The following is an 18,836-nucleotide window of genomic DNA, read 5'->3' as shown; positions in this document are numbered from 1 at the left end:
TGCTGTGGTTGGATACTGTATCAGATGATTCTGGCAGGTTTGGGTTAACCGGAGTTAACCCTGTCACCGGTCCGGTTCTGTGTGAACGGGGTGTGACAGAGAGGATTTAATATAAAAATAGTTTCTAAGAGGAACCGCCCTAACATTCAATTCCAGTTCCAACAAGATTGACCTTCCGATCTTATAGGGGCAAAAGATAGGTTACTATAAGTGAAAACTTCAATTTCTTTAGATTATTCCAGCATATACGTAGAAAGTGGATCATCTAACCGAAGAATCACGCTATTTGAAAATATATTTCATGAAATCCAAAATCATATCTGCCTTGAGGTGATATATATAATGAAAAAAACATTGATACAATAGCATTTGGCAGAAACTTGTTCAAATAATTTTAATTGAATCTTCGATGGAGTGGGTTATGATGAATAAAATACTCTTGATTGCCTCATGCATGACAAGCGTCTATCATCTATTATCAAGAGTTCTATAGTGTAACTTATAAGGTAAATAAAATTAATAAAATTTGATGTGGGCAGCAGATAGATCTGGACTAAGAACAAATCCACAACAAAGCAAACCCAACGATACTAGCTGATGTAACAGCTTTTAGTAAAAAAAAATAAGAGCAAGAAATAAGAAGAAGAGAGGATGGATATGACCCAGCCCTACTGTCACGCCCCATTCACATAGAACTAGACCGGTGATAGAGTTACCTCCGGGTAACCCAAAAACATACCTTTTATCCAAAACCCACTTGGGAGAGCATTTCCGTATGACTAGAATGCATTATAGGAAGATTCTTTTCAAGACCTCAGAAAAATTCTACAAATTAGCTTGTGGTGTTCCTAGCGTTCTCCATCTATTTCCTACATGAAGAGAGTATGTAATAGATGCAATAGGACCGTCAAGGCTTCCCTGATAGGATCTATATACGCAAGGTACATGATCCCTTTGATATACCCGGAGGTATGAGATTATGGGGATAACTTCCCTGCCCATTACTCATGACTACTCATGAGGTTAAGCAACTGGCCTAGGGGTGGTGGAACCTTGAGTAATTGTGTGCAAAAGTGTAATGCAAGAATATCATTATTCGATCTCAGAATATCATAAAGTGCACAAACCTCCCCGAGGGTGCTGGCACAATTACGAACATCCTCACCATTTAACAATACCCGACACCCTTGTACAGGAAGCGGCTACCATTTTCTCTCAGAGTACTTTGTATGATATGTACTGACCTCCCCGAGGCTGCAGGCATGATAGGGAGTCCCTCGCCAAATGATTTCACTTCGAGCACGATGCATGATGTGGTTAGCAAATATAATTATAAACATGGGGTTAGCCAAACATGTTTTCAAACAGATGTGGTGAAAAATGTACTTGTATTTAATGGTAGCATCTAGTGTCAGAAGCTTGATATGTGTCCCCACTAGAGTCACCACTGTGAGGGTTGTGGCCATAGATTCCCCCTTCTTCCCCCTTTATGGGGGGGGGGAAAGGTTTTGGTATTCTGTCCTCTCTCCTCTCTTTCTCTTTCTAAGGGAGGGGTGTGTCATGTGTGCTTACCTGTGGGCCCTGTACCACCATACCACCATTTAGAGATACGTGGAGGCCTATTTCACAGGAGTGTAAAGGTCATCGTTGAGATGAGGAATTGATGATGGTCCAATATGGGGGATTGGGATCATGCAAAAGGGGTTTGGAGTCGCCACCTAGGATTATGGGCTTAGGACCCAAGGGTGGGCCCAATTCCTAAGAAAAGGGCCCGAAAGTTGGTATGGTCTAGAGATTTAGGGTAAGTGTCAGGTTGTAGAGTTAGGAAGAAGTTAGGCACCCAATCTACCCTGTTCAATCAGTCTTCCTACTGGATGCTTAAGAACAAACATTTTCCATAATTATTCCTACTACGCATGTATGGCTAAGTTATCACACATATATACATTGACTGAATTTAAATAATTATGTACACTAAAACAAGGTCAATATAAAGTCTACATTATACTAATTCGGTTGAGAAATTATGCTTGAGCTTGGCCCCTATTTTGGGTCAAGAGGGATGGACCCCCTGATTAATGTTGGCACGAACTTACTTGTGGATTCTCACGGCTCAGGGGAAGATGGTCTTGACCTCCAACTTCCTTTTTTGAGATATGCAGGTTGTGGTAATATTTGGATAGAGTTCCGACTAGGAATAATTACTTTAGGATTTGAATTTTGGCAGAGCTTCAGCTAGGGAAGGCTACTTCTGGGCTTAGGTTGACATGTCAATTTGGTAGAGCTTCCGCTAGGGATGCGCTATTTCTGGATTTTGGCTAAGGTGGCACTCCGGTAGAGCTTCCATTGCGGATAGGCTATGGGAGGGCTAGGCTAAGGTGGCACTCAGACAGAGCTTCCGCTAGGAATAGGCTATGGGAGGGCTAGGCTAAGATGGCACACCGGCAGAGCTTTCACTAGGAATAGGCTATGGGAGGGCTAGGCTGAGGTGGCACTCCGGCAGAGCTTCCGCTAAGAATAGGCTATGGGAGGGCTAGGCTAAGATGGTACTCCGGTAGAGCTTCTGTTAGGAATAGGCTATGGGAGGGCTTGATGAAACTCAAATGATTGAGGAACTTCGAAGGCCCAAAGAACATTTCGAAGATTCGAAGAACACTTTAAAGATTTGAAGAACACTTCGAAACTATGAAGATCGCTTTGAGGACTTGAAGAACCTCAAAAGGGTGGACGAAGGCAATATTTCTCCTACCCAAAATGCTCATTCAAAAAATTTAGATGATTGAAGAACTTCGAAGGCTCGAAGAGCACTTCGAATCTTATGAAGATCTCTCCAAAGACTTGAAGAACCTCATGGGGGAGCAGAGGAGAGAGGGCAGAGCTTCTCTCCAAGGGGTGCTTACTAAGAGGCATGAGTGTCAAAAACCAAAGGGAGGGGGTATTTATAGATTTTTTGGGCCAATGGGGAGAAAAAGGGAATTTCCTTGGCCAATGGGGATAAAAAGTGAATTTTCTAAACCATTGAGGCCACAAAGTGAGTTTTTGGACCAATGAGGTGAAGGGTGAATTTCTTTGGCCAATGAGGTGTAGATATATTTTCTTAGGCCAATGAGATAAAAAGATTCTTTTTTGGCCAATGGGAGGTCGCTATGTAGGGTACGTTAGTGAGGCAATGCGGAGTACACAAGCGGGTGAAGAAGGAATCCCCTCCCAAATTCGGACATTAGAATGAGAATTCTGATGATCGATAGGGGCATTGAGCCTCATGTAGGGGTGCCAAGGCCTTGGGGAGGGGGCAATGGGGCTCCGACTGGGGCGTCGGGCTCAAGCGGGGGCACTGGGGGTCCAGTGAGGGCATCAGGGCTTTGGTGGGGGTGCCGGGGCCTCAGGGGTTCTGGTCCAGTGTACACGGGGCTCTGATAGGGGGCACTGGGGCTCTGACGGGGGTGACAAGGCTCACGGGGCTTGCAAAGAGGAATGGTGTGTGCGAGGACACGCAATGTTGGGCGAGGTTGGTGCATATGTGGGCGGAGTTTGGGTGTCATGGCAAGGTGTGGGTGCTTGCATGGGTGTGGTTTAGGTGCTCAAGGCAAGATGTGGGGGCTTGCGTGGGTGGGGTTTGGGCACTCATAGAAAGGTGTGGGGACTTACATAGGCGGGGTTTGGGCTCTCAAGGTGTAACTTTTGGGAATGATTGCTAGAGATCTGATGGTCTGAGTTTGACGTACCATATATCCTCAAGGTATAACTTTTGGGAATGATTGTTGGAGATCTGATGGTCTGAGTTTGACATACCATATATCATTGGAATTGTGATTTTGAGTACTATGCATCTGTACGGTCGCTTTGGACTGAATTCCTTTGTATATGAAAAGTTTTAATTGGACCCTTCTTTTCTCTCGCATGGGTCTTTTTTGGATTTTGGGGTGAGTATGGAATGTTTTTAGGTTGGTTTACCTCAGTCAACTATCATCTCTATCGATTGGAAGCGAGAGGTCGTGTCCATGATCCATAAGTCATCATAGCTGGAGGAGGGTAACAAAATTGGATGTCTACACCTACCGACGGGTGGGACCGAAGGGTACCTATAGCCATTGGTAGCACCCACCGGTCTTGGATGAGACCTGAGGTTCTATCGATGGGTTAGATCGGTGAGTACCCAGACCCACTGGTGTGTGTCTGAGTGCTGTTTGCCTGGGTAGCTTGCACAGGTGGGGTCCTCCTACCCACCTGTATGACCCACCTGTAGTCCAATGAGCTCTGTTCAAACTCGAACCCTGTAGACACCCAATTTTGTCACCCCTCCTCTGGTTATAATGAAATGCGGGTCTTGTATGCGACTTTTGACTTTTGATCAATAGAGATGATAATTGACCCAGAAAACTTGGAAACATTCCCCACCTATCTGAAAACCTTGGAAACCCCTGTGCTGGAGAGAAGTGGGTCCAAATTTGACTTTTTATATATGAAGAAATTCAGTCAATATGACCGTACGGATGGATAGTAATTGGAAATACGATTTTGATGATATATGGTACGTCAAAATCAGACCGTCAAATCTCCCACAATGGTCCCTAAAATATTACGTTTTTTTGTACATATGCTGCGCACACTGGCAAGCCTGCTGGAAACCTAAAAATATTCCCTACCAACCCAAATACCCCAAATTCATCCCCTACATGAAAACCCTAGAAACCCCCACACGGGAGAGAAGAGGGTCCTAATTTGACTTTTTATATATGAAGGATTCTAGTTAATGTGACCATACGGATGGATAGTACTTGGAAATACTATTCCGACGATATATGGCAAGTCAAAATCAAACCGTCGAATCTCCCGCAATCGTCTCCAAAATATTCCATAATTTGGGCATGTGCCGCTCGCAGGCCTACCCGCACATATACTACACACGCTAGCTAGCAGGCTAACCCGCACGAATGCTACACTTACTGGCCAGCAGGTCAGCCCACACATCTTGCATAAGCCCCCACATAACCCTGCACGCGCACCCACCTACTGCAGACCGTATGTTTGCTGGCTACTGCTTTTTGTAGCCCGTGCCTACTACTACCCAACCCATACACGGCTGCAGGCTAGCCCGTGTAATTTGCCCACTCATGCTGCCTGCCTCACGTGCCATGTGCCGCACACCCTTGCACATTGCCTACCCTCCTGTGCAGCTATGTTGGCCATACCCTGTGCACTTCAACCCAACCTTGTGTGCCACCATCGGTAGCCAGGATTTGAGTTCCACTGGCCTGACGGGTGAAGAAAATTTCCTCTTCACCCATTTTCACGTATGCACTACTCCACTGGCATACCCTACACCGTAACGTCCTATAAGTCCAAAAGCCCACTTTTTACCCATTGACTAAAATTTCTCTCTCCTCCCGTTAGTCCAAAACCCCCCTTTTATCCATTGGTTAATAAACCCTTTTCACCCACTTTAGTCCAAAAACTCCCTTTTGTCCATTGGTTAAAAAGACCTCTTCACCCACTTTAGTCCAAAACCCCCTTTTGTCCAGTGGTTAAAAGAATTCTCTCTCCTCCCCTTGGGCCCGAAAATACTATAAATACCCCCTCCTTTGGATTTAGACACATCACAACCCCTCTCTCCTCCTCTCCTCCCCCTTTGAGTTTCTTTGGGTGGTCGGAGCGATCTTCGTCGAGATCCAAAATTTTGTTCCGATCTTTTAAGTGTTCTTTAGGATCTTAAAGATCTTCAATCCAAGTTTGTAGTTCAATCCATTTTTTCCAAAAATAGCATGTTTTTGAGTGTTCTTGATCTTTACCGAAAGTAGAAATCCCTCCCCCTTTGAGGTTTTTTGGGTCTATGAAGAGATCTTTGTCAAGATCTGGAGTTCTGCTCAGATCCTCAAAGTGTTCTTTGGGACTTTAAGGATCTTCAATCCAATTTTAGCTCAATCCATTTTTTTCCAGAAATAGCCATTCTCAGCCGAAGTTTTGTCTGAGTGCTCTTAGAATCTTTCTAGAAATAGCTATCCCCAGCAGAAGCTCTGCCGGAGTGCCACCTCAGCCTAGCCCTCCCATATCCTATCCTTAGTGGAAGCTCTGTCGGAGTGCCACCTCATCTGTAGCCAAAAAATACCCTTCCCTGGTAGAAGCCCTGTCCAAATCCAAATCCAAAATTATCCTTCCCTTGCCGAAGCTTTAATCGAGTGCTGATGAGCACATTTATGTGTGAAATCTAGGGTAGTAAAACATGCATTTTACATATTTAGAATGGAGCTACCTTGGGTTTTATTCTCTTTTTGCAAGTTTTGTATTTTCAAGGCCTTAAGGATTATCGGGCACTATATCTTTAATTTTACACGTAAAGAGATCCTATTTCTTTTCATGGTTGCGAAGAGGATGAAATTTTGAGCAAGATGGACGTGTTCAATTAAAAGTACACATTCGTTTGGTCACCCGTACAAATGATTATTCTTTTCGGGTCAGAAAAAGAATAATGGATCAGAACTGAACCGAGATGCAGAACCAGCCTGTTTGCAATTGTCCCAGAGGTACAAGGAATACTCCAAATGCCAACAAGGATCGATGGACCACATCATTAAGTGATTAAAGATTTGTTTTTGGTAACAACAACTACCTAGCGTAGTTGGTGAGCTATGGTGTACAAAATTCTCTTGCTCACCAAGAGGTCTCAAGTTCGAATCTTAGGGTTGTTTTTTTTAGAAGATTTTGTTGAAGATTTCCTGCTTTTCACTCACTTAAAGCACTAAGGGCATGGAGGGGATTTCCACATCAAATTAGAAGCAAGGAAAATCGTGGAAGCAAGAAGAGAAGAAAAAAAAAAGGAAAGAGAAAAAAGGGGAGAAACAAAGATTGTCCAAATCTTCTCTCTCCTCCACATCATCATCCACCAAAAGATTGTCCAAATCACATAAAGCAAGAAGGAAGAAAATCGTCCCTAGGAGAGAGAAAAAGAAGAAAAATAAATTAGAAAAAGAAAGGAAAGAAAATAAGAAAAAAATTATAGGAAATTTATTTCTCTCTTCTCTCTCCTCCACCTTAGCACTTTTGGTCTCAAAAGATCTCACAATCAATTGTGGGTTTCTCTCTTTTAGGAAAGAGAAATTTGTTACCCTACCTCCCCATTCCCTATAAATACAACTCATGTAAGAGGAGGGGAGACAATTCATTCTTCTTCTAGTTTTTTTAGTTGCTCTCTCTTTCTCTTGCTCTCTCTTTAGTTCTAGTTCTTCTCTATTTTTGCTTTAATCACTTTAGTAATAGTTTTTTTTTTTATTTCAATTAATGCAAGCACTCTTTTATTTTTATTCAGCCATTTTTGTTTATGATTTATGCAATTAAATTGTAATTTTTTAAGTTATAGTTCTAGGCTTAGATCTAGGTGACAAGATCACGAGCCGTGGAGCAATTGTTTTTCAAGTTCAAGCATTGATTCAAGTAAGTAGGCTCCTTCAGTAGTCTTCTCTCCCCCCTCTCATTCCCTCTTCTGACTACCTTTTCTTTCTTAAGTTAGGATTTTTATTTTCAGTCGTTACATTATTGCTATCTCTCTCCCCCAAGGTTCATGGCTAGTGTATGTGTTGGCTTTGCCCCTCCTAGCCATAGAACCATCAATTTATTGCCTTTATTTTAATTGTCTCCCTTTCTCTAAAGTCAAGTAGAGTAACCCTTGTAAGAGTGACTCTCTAGTCAAGTAGGGAAGCTCATATTATGATGCATCCCTCGGGCTAAGTAGAGAAACCTACTTGTGAGTCTCTCTCTAGCTTTACCCCCTTTCTTTTACTTTATTTTTATTTCAGCATTTTTTTCCTTTATTATTTTTTTTTTTAATTGCATGGGTTGTTTATTTTCAGTTATTTATTTATTTAATTTTAATTGCGTGGCTTGTGTCTTTAAATTCTTAGATGACGAATGGTTAGGACGTTATTTTTAGGACGGTAATTAGAATTAGATCACAACCATTAATCAGTTCACTTTCGCATTATTAAAAAAAATAAAAAATAAAGTGGCTGCTCTCCCTGTGTTCGACCCGTAGCTACACTGATCCGTACGCTTGCGGTTACATTTTAAATCTCAAACAAGTTTTTGGCGCCGTTGCCGGTGAGACAGTTCCATGTTATTTTTCACTTTCTTTTGGTAAATCAGAGTGCTTTGTTTGCTTTTTTTTATATTTTTCCTTTTCTTTTATTGAATTCCTGAGAAGAACAACTTGCAATAATAGTTGTATCAGTGGAGGTCACCATGCCTCACAGTATGATAAAGACAGGTTTCACCCTGTAGCAGTACCTCAGGAATTGACCTGAGCAACCCCGGATCCCTGTCGGTAAGCTCCCAAAAAGCAAAAAAAAAATAATAATAAATAATCAAAAAAAAATCAAAAAAATCATAAAAAAAAAATTTTTTTTGCTATCCATTCTTTTGTGCTTGCCTTACTTTAGTTGTGGGTAGTTTTCTGTTGCATGAGTGTTAAGTGGGTACATAATACTAAGAATCTGTTAGAAAGAAGAGATCCAACAAGTAGTGACCCTATACGTTTGCTCTCTTTAAAACCCTTCAATATGGGAGACCAACAGCAAAACCCTTCACCTAAATCTCTAAAAGATAGGTTCTACCCTGCTAGAATAGCCCAACCTTCCTGCATAGTTCTACCACAAGCCCAGGGCAATAATTTTGAACTCAAGTCTCAATACATCACTATGTTGCCCCACTTCCATGGGTTGACCTCTGAGGATGCATACCTATTTCTAAGGGAATTTGAAGAGGTATGTGTTCTAATTAAGATCCAACAGCTTTCTGATGATGCTGTTAAGCTTAGGTTTATCACTTTTGCATCGAAAGACCAAGCTAAGAAATGGTTGTATGGGTTACCCACAAATTCCATAACCTCATGGGAACAGTTCACAGTTGTCTTCCTTAAGAAGTTTTTCCCAACTCACAAGACCAATAAGCTTAGAAGTGATATCCTTCAGTTTAGGCAAAAGCCTAGTGAGTCATTTTCCAAACTTATGGAGAGATTCAAGGATCTACTCCNTTCCATGGGTTGACCTCTGAGGATGCATACCTATTTCTAAGGGAATTTGAAGAGGTATGTGTTCTAATTAAGATCCAACAGCTTTCTGATGATGCTGTTAAGCTTAGGTTTATCACTTTTGCATTGAAAGACCAAGCTAAGAAGTGGTTGTATGGGTTACCCACAAATTCCATAACCTCATGAGAACAGTTCACAGTTGTCTTCCTTAAGAAGTTTTTCCCAACTCACAAGACCAATAAGCTTAGAAGTGATATCCTTCAATTTAGGCAAAAGCCTAATGAGTCATTTTCCAAACTTATGGAGAGATTCAAGGATCTACTCCAAGAATGCCCTCACCATGGCCTAGACCTATGGCATTTATGTCAAATAATTTATGAGGGCATTGATTACCCAACTAAACAAATGATAGAGTCTATGTGCCCTGAGGGATTCACATCCTTTACAGATGAAGGAAAGGCATGAGAATTCTTACTTGACTTAGCTGACAAAACCCGTGAGTGGGAATCAACCCAAGAGAGTGAAAGAACTATAGGAGAAAAAGGATATTTTGTGGATGGGATAGTAGCCAAGGAAGCCCATTTGGATAGCCTAATCAAGAGGATTGAGGCTTTTGTTCCTAGAGAGCCATCATCAGTCAATTTGGTTAAGATTTGTGCTTGGTGCCAGTCCCCTGGACATGTCATAGAAGAATGCCCCAACACCTCTGGGGGCACTTCTAATGATAGTGTTAATGCCTTATACCAGAATAATCCATATAGTAACACCTACAATCCAGGATGGAGAAATCACCCAAATTTCTCTTGGAATCAGGGCAACCAAGCAGGACCTTCCAATTTCTATAATCAAGGGCAACCTAGACCCCAAAGGCCTCCTTTTGCACAACAATCTTTTTCCCAAAATACTTTTCCTAAGTCAAATGTAGGACCTCAGGCAAGTTTTCCTAGGGCCCCTCTCCTATCATCTAATCAGCAACCCCCTGGGTTTACTAACACTGGAGAGGCAAGTAGAATTAGTGACTTGAAAAAAAATATGGCCCTCCTCATGACAAGCCATCAAAATCTTACGAGAGAACTTACCCAAATTGTCTCAATTATGCGTGAGAGGGAGAAGGGAACTTTACCCAGTCAACCAGAGCCTAATCCTAGGCATCATCAACCTGTTAGTTCACAAGGACCAACTAATGCACCATTGAATATAGTACAAGGTCAGACTCAACAAGGGCCCTCTAACCAATGCAATGTTGTTTATGCCCTTAGGAGTGGTAGAGAGTACCTACAGAGCGTTCCTAAATCTTCCCCATCTATTACTCCTATTAACTCTTCTTCAATTGAGGACACAAGTGTGTCTCTTGTTCCAGGTTCGTCTAATGAACCTAAAGATTTTTATGAAACTAAAGATGATTTGGGTGAGGAAACCAAAAATGATTCTTCTGAACAGGGGCAAATCCCTAACAGTTCTTATGTTCATCCTATCCCATTTCCTAATTGCTTGGTACACAAAAAGAAGACTACTTCCATGGATAAAATTTTAGAAGTCTTCAAAAGGGTAGAAGTGAACATCTCTCTTTTGGATGCCATATCCCAGATCCCCGCCTATGCAAAGGTACTGAAAGATTTGTGTACTCACAAACGTATCACTAGTGTGCCCAAAAAGGCGTTCTTGGCAGGTAACATTAGTTCCATAATTACTCAGCCCATAGCAGCCAAGTATAAGGATCCAGGGAGCCCTACCATATCTTGTGTCATAGGCAACACCTATATTGAGCATGCCTTACTTGACCTTGGCGCAAGTGTGAATCTTTTACCTTACCATGTGTACAAGCAACTAGGATTAGGAGAATTGAAAGCCACTGGAACTACTCTTCAGTTGGCAGATAGGTCTGTTAAGATTCCTAAAGGGGTGGTTGAGGATGTCTTACTAAAAGTGGGGGAATTTATTTTCCCTGTTGATTTTATTATGTTAGATACTAAGCCCTTCTCAACCAAGGATGAGATCCCAATAATTCTAGGAAGACCATTCTTGGCTACCAGTAATGCATTAATCCTAAGATTATCTTTTGGTAACCAAACTGTTGAGTTTAACATGTTTAGGATTGGCAAGCAACCACATATGGAAGAAGAGATCAATATGCTTGAGGATTTTCTGGATTTTTCTAATGATTTAGGGCCCGTTTGATAACGTAACCAGAAACGTGTTTCTGTGTTTTTCTGTTCTCAGAAACACAGAAACGGCATAAATACCGTTTGGTAAACGTGTTGTGTTCTACTTGTTTCTTGAAGCATAAATTGAAATTTAAAACAATTTATGCTTCAAGAAACATGAATGACGAAACAAGTTTTACTTGTTTCGTTTGTTTCTCGAAACAAAAAAGCGGAACAATGGTTCAATACCCCGACCCTTTTAAAAATCCAAAGTACATATTGGGACCTTCATTCGAAGATCGACAGAGAATATCCCTGTACAACCGTTGAAGACGACGGTTCCCCAGTTCACCGAGATCTCTTCTCCCCCTGCGTAACCGACGACGAGGAAGCAACGATCTCCTCCTGCGTAATCGACGACGGGGAGCTCCAACCATTCGACAATCGCGAGTTTAGCCTCCCTGTACAAGAATTGAAGACGAGCTGCAGCTGATATTGAGTTCAGGCTCTGCTCCTCCCGCGTAACCGACATCACTGGACTTCTCTACCCCTCCTGCGGTCACCCTCTTCACAGTGAAAGGAGAAGAAGTCAAGATTCCCTTCTAAGAACGCAAGCTACGGCAGAGATTGAACCTCCCCTATCTCTGGAGCCGTACGATTCCTTCTCCATCTTCATCTCGTGAACCCTAGTTTTCCATCAACTGCTCATCTCGTGAACCCATACGGTGAGGAGATTCGTACGATTCGTGCAGAGATTCGTTTCTGGTTTCTGAAGATATTCTCACCTCCAAAGATAAAAGCCATCTCTTTTCCCCTCAAATCTGAAGCGTAATCAGTTCCTCTGATTCTGTTCGAAGTTCGGCTAAGAATCCAAACCCAGATAGAGATAGCAGGCGAGCTCGATAAGTGAATATTTCCCATTTTGGATTTATATTATCTGCCACTGCTTTTGTTCGATTTATGGTTTTTTTCCCTTTTTTTCTAATTCTTGATTTAGATTGGTATGGAATTTCATCTATGGGTTCCTATATGGATTTCACAGTCGAACAGTTGTTCCCGATTTTGGGGTTCATCAAGTGTTTGATAATACCTTTGATCAATTGGGGCATAGGGAATTTGAGGAGCCCTTCATCATCTGAGCGAACAGGTTCCTTTAGCAGCTCCAAGTATGGTGAGCTGTTGTTGACTAAAACCCATAACAGATTTCAGAGAAGTGGAATAGAGAGTGAAGTTGAAACCATTTCCAACTGCAATCTGAACCCAAACTGCATCTCCTAGACCAACCCATGGTGTCCTACTCCTTGCTTTCAAAATCGGCATGGTTGATTAACATGGGAAACAAATGTTGGATGGATCTTCTTGTCAACCTAATGTGGGGTTATAAAAGTATCGCTATATAGGATTATTGCGTTGCAGTAGAATGTAGGATTGATAGTTTAGCCAAAGTATGAATAAGCAGAGTTACTCAAAAACTGTTGGGATCTTAATTTATTTCAATGTCATGGCACTTTGGACATTGGTGACTCCAAAGTGAAAACATAATCAAGATTGTCAACACAAAGACTATATTAAGAAAGAGAGAGGGTTTCCCTAAAAGGCAACATGCCCCTGCATCAGCAACGGGCCTGAGATTCATGGGATGTTGAAGGGGATATTTTGGGAAGTATCTAAAATACTGATAAAATCGATCCCTAGAATGATGGAGTGATGAACATCACCTCAAGTGAAGGAAAACTTATCCCTTAAACTTATAACATTTGATCTTTTAATTAAGGGTAACCCATAAATTACAAAAGTCTTATCTATTAAATCTTCTTAAAATATTTTAGTTTCTTAAGATTTGTAAAAGGGGTGATTTTTTATCCCCTAAGAGCCTTGGCACCTTTTGGGGGAGATTGAAACTGATCAGTAAGAAACTCGATCTTGAAATTAAAAATTGAAACCAATAAGATTTTGGTCTTTCAGTTTTCAATCTTTTATTGGGTTTGGGTCTATTGGTCAGTTATCGGTCCTTTATAGATCAGTTTCCAATAAATAAAAATTAATTTAATTAGTAAAGAAACTTCAACTAGCATTTTTTTTCTTCTTTGTTAGAAGAAAATTTGAATCCCTGGTCCCTATAATGGGAGATGAGGAAATATAATTGGTCACTTCTACCTTTCTTGTCTTGTTGGTGACCTTTTAGACTTTACTTCCAATTCTCTCTCTCTCAATGTGGTTGTTTTCATAGTGAAAGGATCCTTTCCCCCACCCCCTTTCCTCTCTTTTTTCCTATCTATAGCTCATGAGATGACAAGAATCATAACTTTTATTATACTTTTGAAAATTAGACTTTTGAAACCTTTAAGGTTAACCCATTAATGTTTGTGGCTGCAATGGATTTTGCATTGTTTTCCATTGTGTTTCTATAAAAGGGTTCAAGATTGGATGGTTTTGAGATCATTAGGCTGCTTGATATTTATTTTCTTATCTGGTTGTTTACATGAATCACTTGATTAGTTTGTAATTAAGTGAGCAGGTCTTGATTAATACTATATGAATGAAGAACCAAGATTTACATAAGACTATTCTCCTAAGTCCTGCCAAAGAATCACATCCAATTATACTTAATGACTTATTTGAATTTTACTTTGGTTGAGAAGGTTTGAAAATCGTTACTACAGAAAAAAAAAATATATAAATAAAAGAAGAATTTTTTTTTTTATGTATCTCGAAACTTTGTTGGGGGGCCCATTCTTTCTTCTTCAAAAAAAAAGAAGCCCCTCTTCAGTAGATTAGTCTCAGGTAGGTAATCTATCTTTGCAGCCCTGCGCCCTCAAATCAAACCCAGTTAGAGATACAAGAAAAATATGAATATAAAGAGTGGAGGAGAAACTGCCATAGACTCCTCTTCCACTTTGAAAATCTAATGTTCTTAGATTAACTTGTGTGAAGTAACAACCAGTATAGAAGAAAAATATCATAGAATCCAAGCACAATCCATTGAGTGTAACCTACCTTTTTTTGCTAAATATTTTTATTCCTATTTCTTTGAATTTTTTTTTTCATGTTCTTGTCTGTGTTTGAATGTGTTACCTTCCCTCTAATGATTGTTCAGAGATATGAGATCCCCAAGATCCCCAACCCCCAAAAGTACTACTATAATATGGAATGAAGCAGAGCTAAGATCATTCATCAATCTCATAGTTGATAATGTCCGAAACGGATTGAAGACAAACTCAACATTCACAAAGGTTGGTTGGGACAACATTACAAAAGGGCTTGAAGCCGAATTCAAAAGGCCCTTTGCGAAAGTACAACTACGTAACAAGATGAATAAGTTACGCAAGGAGTACAACAGCTTCAGGGCTTTGTTAGAAACAACTGGTTTTGGATGGGATGCGAATGCTCGGACTGCCACAGCTGATGATTCAGTATGGGAATCTGCTATTCAGGTATGAATATGATCTTTGGTTTATTGAGGGTAGTTTTTTGTCAATTTTTGAAAAAAATGTGATGATTAATTGAAAATATTTTGAATAACAGGGAAACAAGGATTGGGCAAAGTATAGAAGAAATGGTCTCCCCATGTGGCCAGAGTTGTTAGAGATCTTCTCCGACTCTAGTGCCCGTGGGGATAGAGGTCTGTCACAGGCAACAGTTGTAACTCTAATGTCAACTAACCTTGAAATTGATGATGATTTACATGACTCTGATAATTATGACAGTGATGCTTGTACTGGGACACCCAAGGGGTCAGCTCCTCCGAAGCGGCGACTTGATAGGACTCCTACGGATCGTAGGAGGAAGAGCCACATACGGACACTGACAAACTCCGCTGAGGACTTTAGAACCTTCGTCTGATGGAGGATGGAAAATGGATCAACCTCTACCACCTCAGCAGTTACCCGACCACCTGACCCTATTGTTGATGGACCATATAGCATGATCAGCTGTCAGAAGCTACTAGACAGTTTGGAGGATATCCCGACGAATTTGTATGTGTTAGCGCAGCGTAAGATACACAGTGACCCTGGGTGGCGCATGTCTTTTGTTGAAGTTAGACCTGATAGGAGGTTATGGATGCTACATGGCCTGAAGGAGTGAAAGTAACAGTTTCTGAAATGAATGGTTTGAAGGGAGCATGAATGAACTTTGAAATGTTTTGTTTGGATTTTATATGCCTCATATTGACTGACACACTTATGTCTTTTATCGTACTATAGTTGATGTTGATGTTTGACTTATGGATGCTTTGTTTTATTTTGATTGCATGTGCTTCAAATTTCTAGTAGTGGAGATGACTGTTTATGATTGTGAAATATTATGCTTTTTATCTTATTGTGTGTTTATTGATCAGCTTTGGGATATAAGATCCTGTTAATTTCACTACTAATTACTTATTAGTAGATTAAAATGCTATTAGATGGTACATTTATGGACTCTATTCCTTTATATATTGAATGTGTCTATTCATACAGGGATGTCAAATCAATTTCCAACCGACATCACAGGGTCATCGTCAGACGATGATGACATGGTTATAGTTCACCAATTCCAAAACATTCTCAGTATGTATAGGATGAGAGAACCTCTGAATGATAGTAGTTACACAGGACCTGTTAGGGTAGCTGAGGTTCTTGCAGGTCATGCTGGCGTGTGTTACCAAGAGTTTAGACTCGAGAGACATGTATTTCTCAACCTGCGAGGCCGAATGATACATAGAGGCTGGCTAGCGGATAGCCGTTTCATTCGAGTAGATGAGCAGCTAGCGATGTTCCTCATGATAGTAGGTCAAGGTTTGAGTAATAGACAAATACAACGTCGATTCAATCGTTCAAGACAGACGATTAGTGTTGTCTTCCACACGGTGTTGCAAGCAATGCTAAATTTGTCGCTAGAGACGATCAGGCCACCAAATTTTGATGTGGTACCTCCAGAGATAACCAACAATCCAAAGTACTATCCATATTTCAAGGTAACTAAGACTTCTGATGGTGATTATTTATTTCGATGTTTCGAATGAAATATCAATGCAATTTACACAATTATATGGACTAACTTATGTTCAATGGAAAATAGGATTGCATTGGTGCTATTGATGGCACCCATATAAGTGCCATCGTACATAGGTCGGAAGAGACACGTTATCGTAATCGAAAGGGTATGATCACACAGAATGTTATGTGTGCATGTTCATTCGACATGCGATTCACATTTGTGTATACGGGTTGGGAGGGTAGTGCACATGATGCAAGGGTATTGGATGCAGCAAGAACCAATGATAACTTAGGGTTTCCTCATCCCCCATCAGGTAAAAATGTATTATGAACTTTTGTGTTGTCTTTCCGCATATAGTAGACAGGGAATATAGATCTAATCCCATATATGTTTTCATAATATTTGAAGGCAAATATTATATTGTTGACTCAGGCTACGCCAGTCAACTGGGGTACTTGGTGCCATTCCGAGGACAATGGTATCACTTGCAAGATTATGGTGAAGGTAGGCCTGGACCAAGGACAGCTAAGGAATTGTTCAATCACAGACATTCGTCACTACGGAATGTTATTGAGAGAACATTCGGTGTATTGAAAAATAGATTCCACATATTAAAAAGTATTAAGGCGTACGATATTGAAGATCAGTCAAGAATCGTGGTCGCCTGTTGTGGGCTCCACAATTACATTGAAGAACAAGCTATTCAAGATCAGTTGTTCACTGAGCTTGGAAGTGAACAACAAATTGATGACCCAATGAATCCTGATACTCCTGCGTACCATGCTTCCGCATCTGATGTCTCCCAGCGACTATCTGCAAGACAAATGTCTATAGTGCGTCTTAATATAGCCAACCAACTGGCAATTTCAAGGAGAATGTCTACAATTTCGTTAAATCGATCCTGAACTTTTGGTAAATGAATTCATTATGTATTAAAAGGTAGACACAAAAATTAGGTCACCATTTTTCCTAAATACCGAGTGTATGGGGTGTTAGTAAAAATACTTCTGTTCGCTTCATAATGTTTACATTGAGATGACTTGTAATCTTTGTGCTGTACAGATGTCTTCCACTGACCCCGCAATGGCAAGGTGTGACTACTGTAATCAGTTGTGCGATAAGTACACAACGAAAAATGGACCTAATAGAGGAAGAAAGTTCTTCAAATGCCCAAGGCATAATGAATATTTTATGTGGGTAGATGAATTTTGCTTATGTGATTGTGGCGAGGGACAGTGCAAGGTACGCGTCGCGAAGACAACAATGAACTTTAATCGTCATTTCTGGTGTTGTCCTAAATCCAATGGGGTATAATTATTTTATTTTATTTTTTAATCAGCATACTATTTGACCTATATTATCTGAATATATTTCAAAACTAAATTGATGAGTAATTGCAGCCCCTTGATCGAGGTTGCAAATTTTTTCGATGGATTTATGGAGACAGCAATTTGACAAGTGCATAGTCTTCCGATTATGGAACAAGCAATTCAATGGTTGGAGCTCAGTCTTCTCCATCAGCACCTTCCTCTGATTTTGTGAAAGGTTACTTGGAAAGAGCAATCAAAGGTAAAGAGGAGAAGTCTAGAGTACTGAAAAACGAAATGGATGTGTCTGAGGAAAAGCGAAGGATATATACCGATATCCTAGAGGCCATTAATAACATAGACATAAATAAAGGTGGTAGTTAGAGGGTAATGATTATTGGTTGACATATAATGTTTCGTAACATTATGATGTAAGTTCGAGATAAGGAAATTGGTAGTTGTAAGTATGATTAAAATGAAGGGTCATGAGTTTCTGGAGAAAGTAACAATAGTGGATTTATTCCCATTAAAATTTCTTATAAACATCATATTCTGTCCAAAATGTTCCCAGAAATAAAATTTATCAAACACCTTCTTACCCGTTTCTATTTCCAAAAACAAGAATTATCAAACACCCTTCTTACCTGTTTCTGTTTCCAGAAACAGCAATTTCTGTTTCTGCCGTTTCTTGAAACAGAAACAGCAGAAGCGTTATCAAACGGGCCCTTAGTTACCAACTTTGATATTGATTTTGATTCAGAATTCCAAGAGTGTATGGATGAGTTGGATGATGATAGTGAAAATTTCTTTTCTGAAGTCTTGAGTCTTCACACACTTGTGGAGCCCTTAGGACCCCTTTCCAATTCCATTCCCAAACCTTCCATAGTTGAGCCCCCTAAGCTAGATCTTAAGGAGTTGCCATCTAATTTGAGATATGCTTTCCTAGGGCCTGACCAGACTCTTCCTGTAATAATTTCTTCAAATTTGACTTCTAGCCAGGAAGAGGAGTTACTTAAAGTGTTAAAAGATAATAAGGAAGCCCTAGGTTGGACCATGGCTGATATCAAGGGTATAAGCCCTTCCATTGTGCAACATCATATACATCTTATGAAGGATTCCAAACCATCCATGGAACCCCAAAGAAGAGCTAACCCAATGATGATGGAAGCCATTAAGAAAGAGATCCTAAAGTGCTTGGATCATGGAATAATTTATCCTATTTCTGACAGCCAATGGGTAAGCCCAGTTCACGTAGTGCTTAAGAAGTCTGGTGTGACTGTAGTTCCTAATGCCAATAATGAGTTGATCCCTACCCGTGTCCAAACAAGATGGCATGTGTGCATTGACTACAGGAAGTTAAATGCGGTAACCTAGAAGGACCACTTC

At 40.5% G+C, this 18,836-nt stretch overlaps 1 protein-coding gene and 1 non-coding gene across 2 annotated transcripts; one reads left to right on the top strand and one right to left on the bottom strand.

The window, feature by feature from the left end:
• Positions 1-9,259: 9,259 nt before the first annotated feature.
• On the bottom strand, positions 9,260-9,366 carry LOC122072425. The gene has a single exon (XR_006138441.1). It is a non-coding gene; the product is annotated as a small nucleolar RNA R71 (small nucleolar RNA).
• A 4,897-nt stretch (positions 9,367-14,263) lies between these two features.
• On the top strand, positions 14,264-14,971 carry LOC122064745 (L10-interacting MYB domain-containing protein-like). The gene is made up of 3 exons (XM_042628505.1): positions 14,264-14,597; positions 14,689-14,785; positions 14,871-14,971. The coding sequence occupies exons 1-3, from the start codon at positions 14,265-14,267 to the stop codon at positions 14,969-14,971; spliced, it is 531 nt and encodes a 176-aa protein (XP_042484439.1). The 5' UTR covers position 14,264.
• Positions 14,972-18,836: the final 3,865 nt, after the last annotated feature.

Source organism: Macadamia integrifolia, chromosome 2 (assembly GCF_013358625.1).
Source record: "Macadamia integrifolia cultivar HAES 741 chromosome 2, SCU_Mint_v3, whole genome shotgun sequence".
Classification (NCBI taxonomy): domain Eukaryota; kingdom Viridiplantae; phylum Streptophyta; class Magnoliopsida; order Proteales; family Proteaceae; genus Macadamia; species Macadamia integrifolia.
The sequence above is the reverse complement of the archived record's forward strand: the minus strand, read 5'-3'. Positions and strand labels throughout refer to the sequence as shown.

What these genes read in the sequence shown, in the direction of transcription:
- LOC122064745 (XM_042628505.1), top strand. Translation starts at nt 14,265, where the DNA reads ATGAGATCCCCAAGATCCCCAACCCCCAAAAGTACTACTATAATATGG. An exon ending in TATGGGAATCTGCTATTCAG is followed by an intron (nt 14,598 to 14,688) that starts GTATGAATATGA and finishes TTTGAATAACAG; the next exon opens with GGAAACAAGGATTGGGCAAA. An exon ending in TAGTGCCCGTGGGGATAGAG is followed by an intron (nt 14,786 to 14,870) that starts GTCTGTCACAGG and finishes TAATTATGACAG; the next exon opens with TGATGCTTGTACTGGGACAC.